At 29.4% G+C, this 16,235-nt stretch overlaps 1 protein-coding gene across 1 annotated transcript in view; it reads left to right on the top strand.

The window, feature by feature from the left end:
• The window catches only part of LOC135923497 (uncharacterized), a 48,770-nt gene that overhangs the window by 23,887 nt on the left and 8,648 nt on the right, over positions 1–16,235 (top strand). The window contains exons 5-7 of the mRNA XM_065458286.1: positions 5,931–6,110; positions 8,995–9,060; positions 9,518–9,662. Of these exons, the coding sequence (XP_065314358.1) occupies positions 5,931–6,110; positions 8,995–9,060; positions 9,518–9,662 (391 nt within the window). The remainder of the gene's footprint in view (positions 1–5,930; positions 6,111–8,994; positions 9,061–9,517; positions 9,663–16,235) is intronic.

Here is a 16,235-nt window from a genome sequence, read left to right as displayed (position 1 = left end):
AACATGTAATCAATACTTATTTTAGCATATTTACGTCAAAAATATTCAAAAAACTTTAAAAACTACGATTATGACAATTGTCACTTATCCATGGTACATATTCATTAAATTTTATTTAAACATGTTATCAATTTTTATTTTAACATATTTTCGTCAAAAAAATTCAAAAAACTTTAAAAATAACGATTATAACAATTGTCACTTTTCCACGGTATATCTTCGCTAAATTTTATTTAAACATGTTATCAATACTTATTTTAGCCCATTTACGTCAAAAAATTCAAAAAACTTTAAAAACTACGATTATGACAATGGTCACTTATCTGTGGTACATCTTCACTAAATTTTATTTAAACATGTTATCAATACTTATTTTAGCCTATTTACGTCAAAAAAATTCAAAAAACTTTAAAAACTACGATTATGACAATTGGCACTTATCTATGGCTTTATTAAATTTTATTTAAACATGTTATCAATATTTATTTTAACATATTTTCGTCAAAAAAATTAAAAAAACTTTAAAAATAACGATTATGACAATTGTCATTTTTCCACGGTACATTTTCACTAAATTTTATTTAAACATGTTATCAATAGTTATTTTAGCCCATTTACGTCAAAAAACTACGATTATGACAATTGTCACTTATCTAGTACATCTTCACTAAATTTTATTTAAACATGTTATCAATACTTATTTTAACATATTTTCGTCAAAAAAATTCAAAAAACTTTAAAAACTACGATTATGACAATGGTCACTTATCTGTGGTACATCTTCACTAAATTTTATTTAAACATGTTATCAATACTTATTTTAGCCTATTTACGTCAAAAAAATTCAAAAAACTTTAAAAACTACGATTATGACAATTGGCACTTATCTATGGCTTTATTAAATTTTATTTAAACATGTTATCAATATTTATTTTAACATATTTTCGTCAAAAAAATTAAAAAAACTTTAAAAATAACGATTATGACAATTGTCATTTTTCCACGGTACATTTTCACTAAATTTTATTTAAACATGTTATCAATAGTTATTTTAGCCCATTTACGTCAAAAAACTACGATTATGACAATTGTCACTTATCTAGTACATCTTCACTAAATTTTATTTAAACATGTTATCAATACTTATTTTAACATATTTTCGTCAAAAAAATTCAAAAAACTTTGAAATAACGATTATGACAATTGTCACTTATCTCTGTACATCTTCACTAAATTTTATTTAAACATGTTATCAATACTTATTTTAATCTATTTCAAAAAACTTTAAAAATAACGATTATGACAATTGTCACATTAATATATTATCCTTAAAAAGATTTTATAAAATAACATCAAAAAAGTTTAATATAAATATTTTTAAAAAATTATTTTAAAAAATTATTTTAAAAAAAACACCTCATTTAATAAAAAAATAGATAATTTTACAAAATTGATAAAAAAAAAATTATAATAGATTTCACCTAAAAGATTGTTTTTTTATCTAATAAAATTAACAATATAATTCCTCAATAAAAGATGTATTTACAAAGAAGATTGTGAAAATCACTAATAAATTATATTAAAAAGAATATTACATTTTTACAATAGCAGCATTTTATTTTTTTTTATTAAAAAAACATCAAATAAATAAATTTATTTTCATTTCTAAATAAAACAATATAAATAAAAAATATTAAATCATATGTTTATTTGTTGATAATAATAAAATATTCACATTAAATATAAATAAAATAAATATGCAGAATTTTTGACTAATTTATTTTAGCCAATTTTTAGGCTTAGCCTAATTAGGTTTTGCCGATTTTTAGGCTTAGGCGTAGTTTTTAGCCGATTTCGCAACTCTAGTCCCGATAGAATTAGTTCAATAGGTCCTTCATGGAAATGGTATCGAAAAAGAGTTTATTAAAATAGTTATAGCTTTATAAAAGCTTGCAACATTTATAAAAGTAAAAAATATAGTGATGTAGAGCTTCGAAATCATAAGGCTTCATCAAGGCTCTGTGTGAAATCACATACTATTGACATAATAATTAACCCAGTTACAAGAGAAATCCTAGCGGATGATCTAGTCCTAATAGCGTCAAATCAAACAGCTGCTAGACAGACTAACACAAGGAGGGCTCTGTAAAAGGGTATGAAAACTTATTTTTCTAAAACTAAAATAATGATAAATAATAAACCAAAAATACAAAGTCGTGTATTTAAAAACTAAATTCATAAAAGATTTATAAGGATTAAAGGTGAGCTATGATAGGTAAACTTTACCTGCCAGAGTTGTGTTCAACAATAATAATAATATTATTGCCCCAATGACCAATATTTTTTACTGCGGTATCAATATTTGGTCGATCAGTTTTGTTATTTAGGTGATATGCTTATTTCCCAAGGCAATTCATTCTGTTCTTGTAATCACAACTAGAATTAGATGTGACTGGAAAATGTTGTTGACTCCTATCATAACCCATAAAAACATCTTCCTGTTCATCATAGACTAGCTGGGGTCATTAAGATTAGTCCTATCCTTTGATATGACTTGGCTTAAAGCCATCAGCATACATTTTCTTATTCAACATGTCCTTGTCTGAAAAGTCCAACCTAGTCGTGTGGCCTTCCTCTAGTTTTGTCCAGGTACTTGGAGATAGAGGACTTGCAAGTCCATGTCAGTTTAGTCATTCCTTAGCACATGTCCATACCATTTCAGTCATTTCCGACAGGAGCTAGCTGCGCCCATCTTCTTTCTTAAGCCATCATAGGTCAAACGATCTAGCTTGGTATAATAGCCTAAGCTCCATCTGATTCTTCGTATTTTGGTCATCCAACATTTTATTTGAAGCTCGTAGTGCCAAAATTGTAAACCATAGAGCAAAACTGATTTGGTGATGATTCGATGGGTATTACCTTTAAGCCAAAGTAGCGCCTTTCTCTCGTAAAGCACCCTTGATACGCTTCGCCATTTCATCCAACCCATCTGTATCCTAGCGTTAACCTCGTCATGACAATCCCCATTTTGATGTATTGTAGACCTAAGATCTTTCCTACAAGAAGCAAGTTGAATACACTGTCTTAGTAAGCTGACGCGTAGGCCATATTTTTCCAACCTTGAAGCCTTTTCATTTTACAGCTATAACATATGGTACAGATAGGACATGACCATAAAATAAAGATAAGATACAGATGGGTTGAAATAAAAAACTATTTCTGAGTTTAGAGAAAATATAAGTATTTTACCGATTTCTGACCTTCTACTCGCACATCGACTGAGGTGGGCATACCATGGCTACCGTATGACAGGCACAGATTAGATTAAGAAATAAATAATAATGGAAATATGTGGTAAGAGGTCTAAAGGAAAACCCAGTAAAGTACGGCAAAGATAGTGAATAATGATCTGCAACCTTCTAACTTAAATTCATCAGAAGCCCTAGAAACCCCCCCCCCCAATAAAAAATCCAGGCCCCCAAACACTAATCATATCGCAAAGGGATTAATAGCGACTGAAGTAGCGAAAAAGATTTTGAAAATATTATTAATATTAAGAATAAAAAAAGATATCATATTGCCTTTAAAAAATTATATACATTCTATTCAGCAGATCTTAATATTGTGGCATCAACAGTTTCTTTTGAGGACTCATTTTCTACATTGAGGAGAGAATCAATAAAAGTTGAACAAAAATTGTTTATTGCCAATGGCTTATATGTCCCCTGTATTTTTTAAAAAAATTTATAATTTTATTTCTACGTCATAAAAAAGATCTATTCTATTTTTAATATGATAATGTAGACATTTTTTTATATGTTGGTTTAATTAAGGCTTAAAATGGAGGTTAAAAGATTTTCCCATACTTTAAGAGAATTTGAATTTACTTTCTTAATTAGTGTTGTTAAAGAAATAGAAATTTAAACCCTTGATTTAAAAGGTAGGTGAACCAAGGTTGATAGATATTCCCATTTAAAAAATTTTCATAAAAATCAGGATAAGTATTTTGAGTAGGGATCCAAACCGAAACAAATATCGGTTCCGTTCAGGTTCGGATAAAAATAACGGTTCAAGGTTCAGGCTCGATTCGTAAAAAATAAATATATCGGTTCGGTTCGAACCTCTAAAAACCGGTTTGAACATTTTTATATTAAAATCTACATTCGAATTATGTATAGGGAGGTATATTTTGTTTATTTCATCATTAAAATAAAAAACATACATAAAACCTTCATTTTTATTAATTGCACATTATAAAATAATATTTAAATTATAAATAATACAAATAAATATCAATGATTAATTTTAATATGAACAATGTTAACTTTATTTACTTAAATTTTTTTTATTAGGCCGCACAATTAATATATTTTCAAGATTCGTCTCACTCATACATCTATAAAAAGATAGTATAAATTTAATTGTTGAAAAACATCTTTCACACTAACTTGTGTTGCTGGCACTGATAGGATGATATCAAACAATTTACATAATTCTGGGCATCGATTACTCTGATTTCTCCAATAGTTTAAAATATTCATAGTTATATTTAACATGGGTTCTTTATAAAAATTAACTATAATATTTATTTCTTTGATTATATTTTGCCAAATACTAAAGGCTTACTCTGCAACATTAGATTGAATATTTTGTGAAATAATTTTAATTTTATTTACGTCTTCTAATATAGGATCAAGAATTTTTTTAAAACCGCTATCATCGATTGATTTGAATGGTCTGCCATCAAAAGTGTATTTAGTTTTTATTCTATTAATGCTTCTTCTAGCGTCTGTTGACTTGATGACATCTTAAACCTTTTTATTTTATTAGGCTCTTGTTGTGATATTTTGTTAATTTTATCGAATTCTAGATGGTGGTTTCTTTTTATCGAATTCTAGATGGTGGTTTCTTTTTATGTGACGCTCAAGATTTATGATGGTCTTTCATATTTATATGACAATCAGTAATATTACATTTTGATGTGACATTTATAATACTATTGAATAATTTATATATTAGATTTAATTTTCTCTAGGCATTATAATTTATAAACTTAATATATTTAATAAAGTTTATAAAAATTATGACTGACACTTATCAATCAAATGTGATTGATAATCATCTTTAAAACAATTCGAATATAATTAAAATTTTTGCAATATACTAGTAATAACTTGCATATTATTTTATAGGCATAAAATCATGAGGCTCGAACCGGTTCAAAGGCATTTTAGCGGTTCGGTTCAGGTCGGCTAGTAATTTTTTTAACGGTTTAGGTTAGGTTTGGGTTTGATAAAAAATACCTGTTTTTAGCGGTTTAACGGTTCAGGTTCGATTTGGATCCCTGATTTTGAGTTATAATGGGAGTATTTCAATTTCAGCAATATTATTGTACAAAATTTCATTTGAAAGAGGTTTATCTGAGTTTATACATAATTTTAATCTGAGTATTTTTAAAATTAATTTGCCGCGCCGCCTCTGACTTTAATTGATTGAAATTTTTCAAAGGAAAACATTTTTTTAAAAAAAGTACCGACAAAAATTATTTAAAAAATGTAACCACCTTTCCCCAAAGCCTGCAAAGAGTGGGCCTATATTCCTTCAATAGCATTTATAAGGAGGAAGCCACCTAAAAGTTATTTCCCCCATATGAGCAAAATATATACTTACCTATATAGATAGGAAAATCAATTTTGGTGGCAATAAAATGATTAGTAATTTCTGTTAAATGTTATTTTGCTCAAAAATGATTAGCGAAAATTATTTTGAGGCGGAAGATTTTATTCAAATTCTTGGAACCTTAAATAAACGTCTTATAACTTTCCATGCCCAATGTATTATTCGGACTCCCAGGTAAATTAAGTCAAATATAATTGCAAAATTATTCATCCTTAACACATTTTTTTAAACATTATTTTATGATATTTAAGCTTTGCCCAATAAGCATGTTGTTTAGCCCGACCGTTTGCACGGATGGAAATGGGAAATATGGAGACAACTCTCTCATTATAACTAACTATACCAAAGCTATTCACGAAGTAGTAGAGTTTGCTAAAAGAATTCCGAGATTTGTCAATTTAGAGCAAGAGGATCAAATAACATTATTAAAAGTAAGAATAATATTTACCTTTTTTCTTATTTGATTAAATTGATTTATAATTTATAAATAATCACTCTTCAACCAAATCGATCCATAGCCCAGGTAGCAGGCGCGTACGCATGAATTAGGGGTGGGGGTGGGGGGGGGGATAATAAATTTTTTTAAGAAATATTATTGTTTTTAAAAAATATCAAGCATAAATTTAAACTAATAACTATTTCTAATACACAATTTTAAATTAATTTATAAAAAAAATTATATGTATAAACCGTCATATAAAAAACTATAAAATAAATGTGAATTAAAAAATATTAAACAGATATAACTGGCGGTATAGAAAAACTATAATAAATGTGAATTATAAAATATAAAGTGAATATATATGAATCACTTAAATGACCCAAAATAGAAATTTGAATTTTTTGAGCCTTTAAAATTTATATATAAAAAATTTAAATGTTGAAAATATAAATTAATACACAAAAAGTTACTTAGGAATAATTGTATTTTGTATGTTATATATTTATATATAAAATCCAATCTTCGTTGGGATTGAGCTAATTTTTCAATTATCTCATCCTTGCTTGTCGTCAAATGCCCATGAATATTTAAAAGATCCAAATTTTTCAATCTACTTTCAGAAGTTTTACATCTTGGTATGTTTTTCAGAGACCGGGGGCCGGACCATATTTTAATTTTTTAAATATACCCGGGCCAGGCCCGAAATATTTTTTAAAAAACACGCGGGCGGGGCCTGAAAATTTTTTTAATAAAATATCCGGGCCGGGTTGTATATTTTAAAAACAGCCTATATTTAAAATCGTTATTATTAGCTATAAAAATCAAAAAGAAATATAATTTATTTTAAAAAATATCCGAGCCGTGCCTGAAAGTTTTATTTTAAAAAAAGCCGGGGTGAGCCTGAAATTTTTTTAAAAAAACTCGAACCGGGCCGTAAAAAATTTTTAAAAAAAATCCGAGCTGTGCCCTGCAAATGGTACCTCTGCAGGGCTCTGTTATTCTTCTTAAAAAAGAGAATGTTCTCTCATTAGTTTACTAATGGGAAGAGTTGCTAATATATATATAAACCCTTTTAATACATTGGGAATATAATCTAAAATATGTGAAATGCAAGGCATCCATAGCATTTTTTGGGACTATATCAACCATAGTTAATATAAACATAGTTATTCAGCTAATAAGGCATCATAAGATACTTAAACATCTTTATGATAAAAATCTAACAAATATTTTTTTTTCTATAACCATCTGAAAAGGTTGGTAAGGCTTTTGTGGAAGTAATGTCTGCAGATTGGTAAGTGTTGCATGATGAATTTAAACCCATTCATTTATTTGGGTTATAAATGTATCTAAGAGAGGGGACATTTGTTTTATAATACTCTTCCACTGATCCTATATTAATGTTTTAACGATGAGCTTGCCTTGTTGCAGATCGAGGGAGACAAATATTAAATAAGTATAGCTCTGCTTTTGACTCAACAATAACATATAAAATATGAAATTCTTCATTAACATTAGCCCTAATTTCCTTGAGTTCTAATAAAATGTTCTCCGCTATTCTCATCTTCTTAATCAAGTCAGTGTCATGTTTTTGAAAAGTATTACATATAGTTGTATAATTAAATAATACATTCTAATGAGAAAAAATAAATTGGAATAAGCATTGAATCCAATAAATTTCTTGCTTCTGAGGAAATATTTCTTTCAGGCCGTTGTGATCAGTAATAGCAAATAATCGGCTCTTCTAACTCCATAAAAGTTGTTACCACTTGATGGCGAAGACTCTATCTCGTTGGACAAGCTTGCAATTTCTTTCTCCCTGTTGGATAATGAGTTTCAGAAATAATAATTATTTAACTAGAAATTTGAAAATGGTAAATAAATATTACGCCACTAAAAATTTGAAAATAATAAGTAAATATCACGCCGGAAAACTTGAAATCAAATTAATTGATAAAATAACTAATAGATGAATGTGATAAATAAATGTAATTAAATATTTAATATGAGATAGGAATAAATATTAACAAATAATTAATATAAACAATAATATTTTTGAAAAATACATACGGCATCTGCATTTTTTGGCTTTGGGGGGGGGGGGGGGGTTGGGATTTGTCACCCCTACCCGCTGCGTACGCCAGTTAGATAATAATTAGAGCTGTTAAACGGCTCAATTTAAGTCGATTTTAAAAACGGCTAACTCAATGCTTTATCCAAACAAATATTGCCTAAACCTTGAGATTTTTCTAATAGATTCCTAACTTTTTTGCCATCTATGAGCCAAATCTACAGGCCTGGTATTATTTTTCTGGAAAAAATATTGAGTTAGCCATTTTAAAAAATCGACTAAAATCTAGCCGTTTAACGACACTAATAATGATGCTATTTGAAGTCACCGTTAAAATCGAATTCTAAATCAAAACATATTCCTTTATTTTATAATGAATTCACGTAATTTTATAAATAAAATATTAAAATAGTAAACGATGAACAATATTTTGTTACATGTAATCAAAAGGCGTTGTAGTTCTTTATTTAAGAGGGAAGCCGGCAGAAATAAATATAAAGTGGGCATGTTTTATTGACTAATAAGTTTGTTTTATCAATCTGGAGTCAATTTTTGTTGGTCTTTGTCTTAAATTCATCCATATCGATCGCGAAATTGAATATTGATCTCCTTCTACAACATTCCCAATATTCAGAGGGGTAACATGGGTTTTCATCAAGAAATTATAAAAATATCATCAAATTATCAGTGTTTTCCAATAATCAAATTATAATGAGAATGGGAGAGTACCGTTATGAGATTTATTGTAAAAGTAAAACTAGTTTTAGAAAAATGGTATATACAAATTTTATATATATATTAGACCGGTGTTTTCGAAGTTCTATTAATTCGAATGGCTAAGCACCTGGACTCCTCGAACCAATATTGGGTAATATAAATAGTTTTATATATAATATACCTTTGATTAATATAGTACTCTGTGTCCTTTTCACATCTCAATATGATTAATAAGTAGAGTTCAATATAACCAATAACTTTAAATGAGACTGTGACTCAGATATTCAAGTTATTAATTACTATTTGGCTGCCATGCTGGCTGTAGACAAGGAGGGTTTGGGATCCCTCACCTCCCAGAAAATATGATTTCCTGACATAATAAAACTTTCCTGTATATTTTAAAAAATTCTTAAAATTTCAAATATAAATGTAACATAGTTAAGGTTTAATAAGAGTCACCCCTTGGCCCGTTTCTCATGAATAAAATCTATCGCTGTTTATAAGGTTTTTTCATAATTTTAGAGAAATTATAATGAAAACTCTTAAATGTTGCAACCTTTTTGAGGTGACCCACTTATTTTATATTATGAAAAAAAATATTTTTTTAGTGGAATGACCATTACAAAAACACGAGCAATAGTATGAATTCAAATATTTTCGAAGTAATGTTCGATTTCGTGGATAGATTTAACAAGCTAAAACTGGACGAGACTGAAATAGCTATATATAGCGCGATAGTATTAATATCTTCGGGTAATAAAATTTTATTAAAATGACACATATATATTCAATAAGAGAATACAAATACCATTTTAAAATTAATTGATTATAAAAGAGTAACCTACTTAGTAGAAAATTGAGGGCTACACTGGATTAATAATTTTTAAATATTGAATCATTGGTTACCACGGACTTATGCTACCCTAAATCAAATTAGATCGGCATAATTTTATTTTCATAATTATTTAAATAAAATTTAATATGGAGATAATAATGTGATAGTCTTAATTTATAACTCTTACAGAGGTTAACATCCCTATATATTAAGAATAAATTATATCAATAATCATTAAGGATATGTTTATATTATTGAATGGGTTATAAATTAAAATGAGCTCCACTCTAACATGTAAATCAAATTGAGTGCTACCAGAGAATTCCCTAAGACTTACCTTAGTTAGGCATTGCCTTTGGGCAACGTAAAAAGTAACAAAAAGGCCACGTGATTACAATTTCAAAAAATATTAAATTTATGTGAAATGGAGACTAGAATGACATGACATGAATTTATTTTTAGTCTAAAAGCACATCCTTTATTGTGTTTTTAACAAATTGATATTCTTACCTAAGGGTGGCAAATATTTAGGGACGGTACTGATCGTCACGACTTAAATAGATCAGTTCAGAAAAGTTACATTTATATCATCTTGTTTGCATGTTTATTAATTTTTTAAAGTTACATTTGAATAGGAACACTGTTTCAAACTATTTTATTGCATAAATCGTTAAAAAATAATGTTAGTACAGGTATATTAAAATAAGGCAATCATAATCTTCTAGAATGGGGGAGGGGGTCAGAAACAACAGCCTTTTTAAATTTTAGAAATGGTTTTTTTTTATTTTTACAAAATATTAGCTTGATTATACAAGTGTTTATAAGTTTTTTCATTATTTTTTCATATCTTTTTATATAAATTATAAGGACTCGATGGCAAAATTGTCTTAAATTTATAAATAATCTAAAGTTAATAATCACTCATTGGCACTCACATATAAAAAAAAAATCAAGATTTTCGCCATTAAATATTTTTCTCACTCTTATTTTCTAAAATTAACTGTTTCTATCTCCACTTTTCTAAGATCACTTTCTTTGCAGTTTATATAATAAAATTTTAGAAAATGAATTTGTAAGTAAATCTAAAATTTTATGTTTAAATATGTTATAGTCTTTATACAATTTATTTATTTAATATGTATATGTAAATCAAGTATTCTATCACATGACAATTGGTATATATATGTATGATTGATTTGTATATGACATTTATAACATTAATAATATATCTCATTTATAACATATCCCCACACATATGATCTTACAACTCGTCAATCAGCCAATTTGTAGGTTTCCTAGGTTTTTGTGATTTCCGCGTTTCTAGTTTTCCGTTATCTTCCACATTTTCTAAAATCTCAACTATATCCGACTCTCTATTTTTTATATTTTCTTCCTTTCTCTCTGACTCCATATTTTCTCCATTTTCTTCATCTCTCTCTGACTTCATATTTTCTTTATTTTCTTCCACTGGCCCAGACTTCTCCATTTCTTTAGCTACCTCCCTTTTTCAAAGTTGATCCACATGCTTTCGTACCATTCTATCCTTGCTTTCTACCAAATAAGAATATCTACCAGTTCTGGATTTTATAACTCCTTCTCTCCAACCTGAATTTATTTCATTATGCACCCATACCGGTTGTGCAATCTCAAATTCCCTCATTTGACTATGTTCATCATGCGCTGCTGTCGTTTATTCGATCGTTCCATTTCATCCCTAACATTTGGATGTAACCAATTTAATCCCGTTTTTAAATTTCGCCCCAATAATAACTTTGCCGGTGAACGTCCAGTTGATTGATGTTCACCCATTCTATATGCTATCAAAACTTCTCCCATGCAGGCGCGTACGCAGGAATTTGGTCTGGGGGGGGGGGGGGGGATAATAAATTTTTTTAAGAAATAATATTGTTAATTAAAAATACTAAGCATAAATTTATTAGGATTAATAACTTTTCTAATACACAATTTTAAACTAATGTGAATTAAAAAAATTATATATAAGGCATTGAAAAACTATAAAATAAATGTGAATTATAAAATATAAAGTGAATATAACCCACGATATGAATCACTTAAATGACCCAAAATTGAAATTTGAATTTTTTGAGCTTTTAAAATATATAAAGTATAAAAAATTTAAATGTTGGAAATATAAATTAAAAAGTTTCTTAGGAATAATTGTATTTTGTATGTTTTGAGCTAATTTTTCAATTATCAATCCTTGCTTGGCGTTAAATGTCTATGAATATTCAAAAGATCCAAATCATTCAATCTACTTTCAGATGCATAGGTATGTTCTTATTTTAATTTTTTTAAATATTCCCGGGCCGGGCCCGTAATTTTTTAAAAAAAAACACCCGGGCTGGGCCTGAAAATTTTTTTAGAAATAATATCCGGGCCGAGCTGTATATTTTAAAACCAAATATTTGAAATCGCCATTATTAGCTATAAAAATCAAAAATAAATATAATTTATTTTAAAAAAATTCGGGACTGGCCAGTCGGGCCGGGCCTGAAAATTTTTTAAAAAAAAACCCGGGCCGGAAATAATTTTTTAAAAAAAATCTGGGCCGTGTCCTGCAAATGGTACCTCTGCAAAGCTCTGTTATTCTTCTTAAAAAAGTGAATGTTCTCTCATTAGTTTACTAAAGAGCTGCTAATATATATAACCATTTTAATAATTGGGAGTATAATCTAAAATGTGTTTGAAATAAAAAGCATCCATAGCATTTTTTGGGACTGTATCAACCATAGTTTATCTTTTAATCATAGTTATTCGGCTAATAAGGCATCATAAAATATTTTAACATCTTCATGATAAAAATCTAATAAATATTTATATTTTTCTTCTATCACCATATGAAAAAGGTTGGGAAAGGGGACATTTGTTTTATAATGCTCTTCTACTGATCCTATATTAATGTTTTGACGATGAGCTTGCTTGCTGCAAGTCGAGGGGGACAAATATTAAACACGTATAGCTCTGCTCTTGACTCAACAATAACATATAAAATATGAAATTCTTCAACAACATTAGCTCTATTTCCTTGAGTTCTAATAAAATGCTCTCCGCTATTCTCATCTTCTTAATCAAGTCATTGTTATGTTTTGAAAAGTATTACATAAAATAGTTGTATAATTAAATAATACATTCTAATGAGAAAAAAAATTTGGAATAAGTATTGAATCCAATAATTTTCTTGCTTCTGAGGAAATATTTCTTTCAAGCCATTGTGATATTTCAGTAATAACATTAATAATCGGCTCTTCTAACTTCATAATAGCTGTTACTGTTGCGGAGACTCGATCTCGTTGGACAAGCTTGCAATTTCTTTCTCCCTGTTGGACAAGGAGTTTCAGAGATAATTATTATTTGACTAGAAATTTAGATAAATATTACGCCACTAAAATTTGAAAATAATAGGTAAATTACGCCAAGGAAAACTTGAAATCGAAATTGATTGATAAAATAACTTAGTAGATGAATGTGATAAATAAATGTAATTAAATATATATATATATATGAGATGGGAATTAATATTAACAATAATATTTTTGAAAAATATAATCCGGCATCTGCATTTTTTGGCTTTGGGGAAGGGGGGGAGGGATTTGTCCCCCTGCCCCCCCCGCTGCGTACGCCAATGCTCCCATGGCTTCCTAGCTCCCTGATCCTAGCTCCCTGATGTCTTTCCTATTTGCAAAATATCCACTCTTGAGGGTTCGTATTGTTCATCCCGCTAAACAGTTCGTTTTTGGTTGGTACGGTGTTGTATGTATCAATTTAATATTTTTATCGAAACAAAATTTTCGAAATTCTCCAGAAATAAATTGAGGTCCATTATCTGATACAATTTGTTTAGGTGTTTCAAACCGTGCGAACCATTTCCTTAAAGCCCTGATCATTGTCGTGGACGTGGTCTCTCTCATTAACTCAACCTCAACCTATTTAGTATGTGCATCAACTCCAACTAACCATGAATACGAATCAATAGGCCCCGCGAAATCCAAATGAATTCGTTCCCATGGCATATTAGATATGTTTCACGAATATAAAGGAACCTCCATAATATTTGACCGGTTACTTTGATTTGGCATACATTCACGAACATATTGTTCAATGTCTTTATCGCAATTAGGCCACCAACAATACATTCAAAAAATTGATTTCATAGCATTTATTCCTGGATGCCCTCTGTGTATAATCGTTAATATTGATTTTCCTCAAAACGGTTGGAATTACCAACTTCCCATTCCATTCAATAACATCAATGTTCTACTGACAATTCCTCTCTACGATTATAAAACAAACTAACTCTGTATCTTTTTTTTCATCAAACTCTACCCATCCACGCTCAATGTTTTTAACTACTTTTTTAAACAAGCTATCATTCCTTGTTTCCTTCTGGAGTTTAACTTGACTAATATTTATATCGCGCAAATTTATAGCTCTGATTTTTAACGCATGTTTTTGATCGTTATTTGATTCTATGCCTTCTACTGGCAGTCCAGATAGAGTATCAGCTACTTTATTTTCTTTTCCTGGAACATATTCAATATCAAAATCATACGCGGACATTTTCCAAGTCCAGCGCGTTAATCGACTATTGGATATTTTTGGTAGTTCCCGTTTATCACCAAATAATTTTTCCAAATGTTTGTGATCTGTTCGCAATATAAATTTTCGACCAAAAATGAAAGTACGAAATTTTTCCATTCCAAACAAAAGTGCTCGTCGTATTTTTCTATTGGTGCATAATTTTTCTCTGACTCCAATAATGTTCGCGAGGCAAATGCGATAGGTCTGCTAATACCTTTTTTTACTAAATGACACAACACAGCTCCAAAACCAGTGTTGGAGGCGTCACATTCCAATAAAATTAGCAAGTTTGGCGAATAAGGGCGTTTTATTTGTTGACAAAAGCTGTTTTATTTTATAATACCTCTTGTTTCCTGTCCGACCAACCCCAGCAACATTTAGTAATTGTTAATTTATGCAGTGGAGCGGCAATTCCATGCAGATGTGGCAAAAATCTCTCGTGATAATTCACAAGTCCTAAAAAAGATCGTAATTGGTGTATATTATTAGGAGTTGGTATCCTTCGAATAGCATCTATTTTTTCTTTCGCTGGGTATATTCCATTTTTGTCTATTACAAAACCTAGAAAAGAAACTGATTCCTTTAAAAAGCGTATTTGGCCCATTTTGCCTTCATACCGACCTGTTTTAATTTCATTAATACTATTTTACGTTATTCAAATGTTCTACATCATTTTTCCCAGTTATGATATTATAGTCAAGATATACTCCGGTCATTTGGCAGTCTTGTAATAAATTATCCATATATCTTTGGAAAATGGTCGGCGGACTAGAAAGACCGAAAGGCATACATAGATATTGGAAATAACCAATATGGGTTGACATGGTTAAGTATTCTTTTGAACTCTCTTTTATTGGTAATTGTAAATATGCATCTTTCAAATCTATTACCGTAAATTTCAACCCATCTTTTAATTTAGTTAAAAGATCATCCACCGTTGGTATAATATGATAATCGTATTAAATATATGGGTTTAATGTCACCTTAAAATCCGCACAAATCTTGATTTCTCCATTTGTTTTGCCTACGTTTACTGTTGAAGTAGCCCATGTCAATTTTTTGTTGGGTCAATCTCCTTCAATATTCCCGATTTAACCAATCTATCGAGCTCCATTTCAAACCATAGTCTCACCAAGTACATCCAGCGGTTGGTTACCATATACTGACAAAGGTTTGGTTGGTCCAAGCTTTGGTCGGCCAATTTCATCCCAATATTGTTTCCCAATCACCGATACCTGTGCCCCCGTATCATAGTCAAATTCTATAGGTACTCCATTTATCCTAACAGATATCTTCGCACTAATTCTACCAATTTGGGAAATATTATTAATTGAATCAGATGAGTCATTGTCATCTTGATGCAAAGCACTTCCATCCCTTACAATATTTAGCATAATGCCCTACCTTTTGGCAATTATAACATTTCACCCTTGATGCAAAACATTGAAAAGGGTGGAGGGGTGAGCTCTTCCACATTTTGAGCATTCATTGTACTTACACATATCATTATTGTTAAATTTACTGTTATCTCTGAACTTAAAATTATTATTATTATTGTAATAACAAAAATTTCCTTTTTCTTTATTATTATTATATGGGTACTTTTGATTAGAAAAATTTCCTTGATTATTCTCTATCTGCTCCTTAGATTTATTGACTTTTTTTACCATCATATTTGTCGCTTCATCCTCAGCCCTTTCCATTGCCAAAGCCATATTTAAAACCTGTTGAAAACTCACCCTTTCTCCCATGTCATTTATTCCATCTGGAAATCTGGTGCGAATATCTTTCTCCAATGTAACTACTTTGATTCCAGCCACCATCTGATCCCTCAATCTCCCATCCAGGACAGATTCAAATTAACACTCTTGTGTTAATTTTTTTAAGTCGGT

The sequence above is a fragment of the Gordionus sp. m RMFG-2023 genome, chromosome 1 (assembly GCF_954871325.1).
Source record: "Gordionus sp. m RMFG-2023 chromosome 1, tfGorSpeb1-WG-v2, whole genome shotgun sequence".
NCBI lineage: Eukaryota > Metazoa > Nematomorpha > Gordioida > Chordodea > Parachordodidae > Gordionus > Gordionus sp. m RMFG-2023.
Note: the sequence above shows the minus strand (reverse complement) of the source record. Positions and strands in the feature narration are given on the sequence as shown.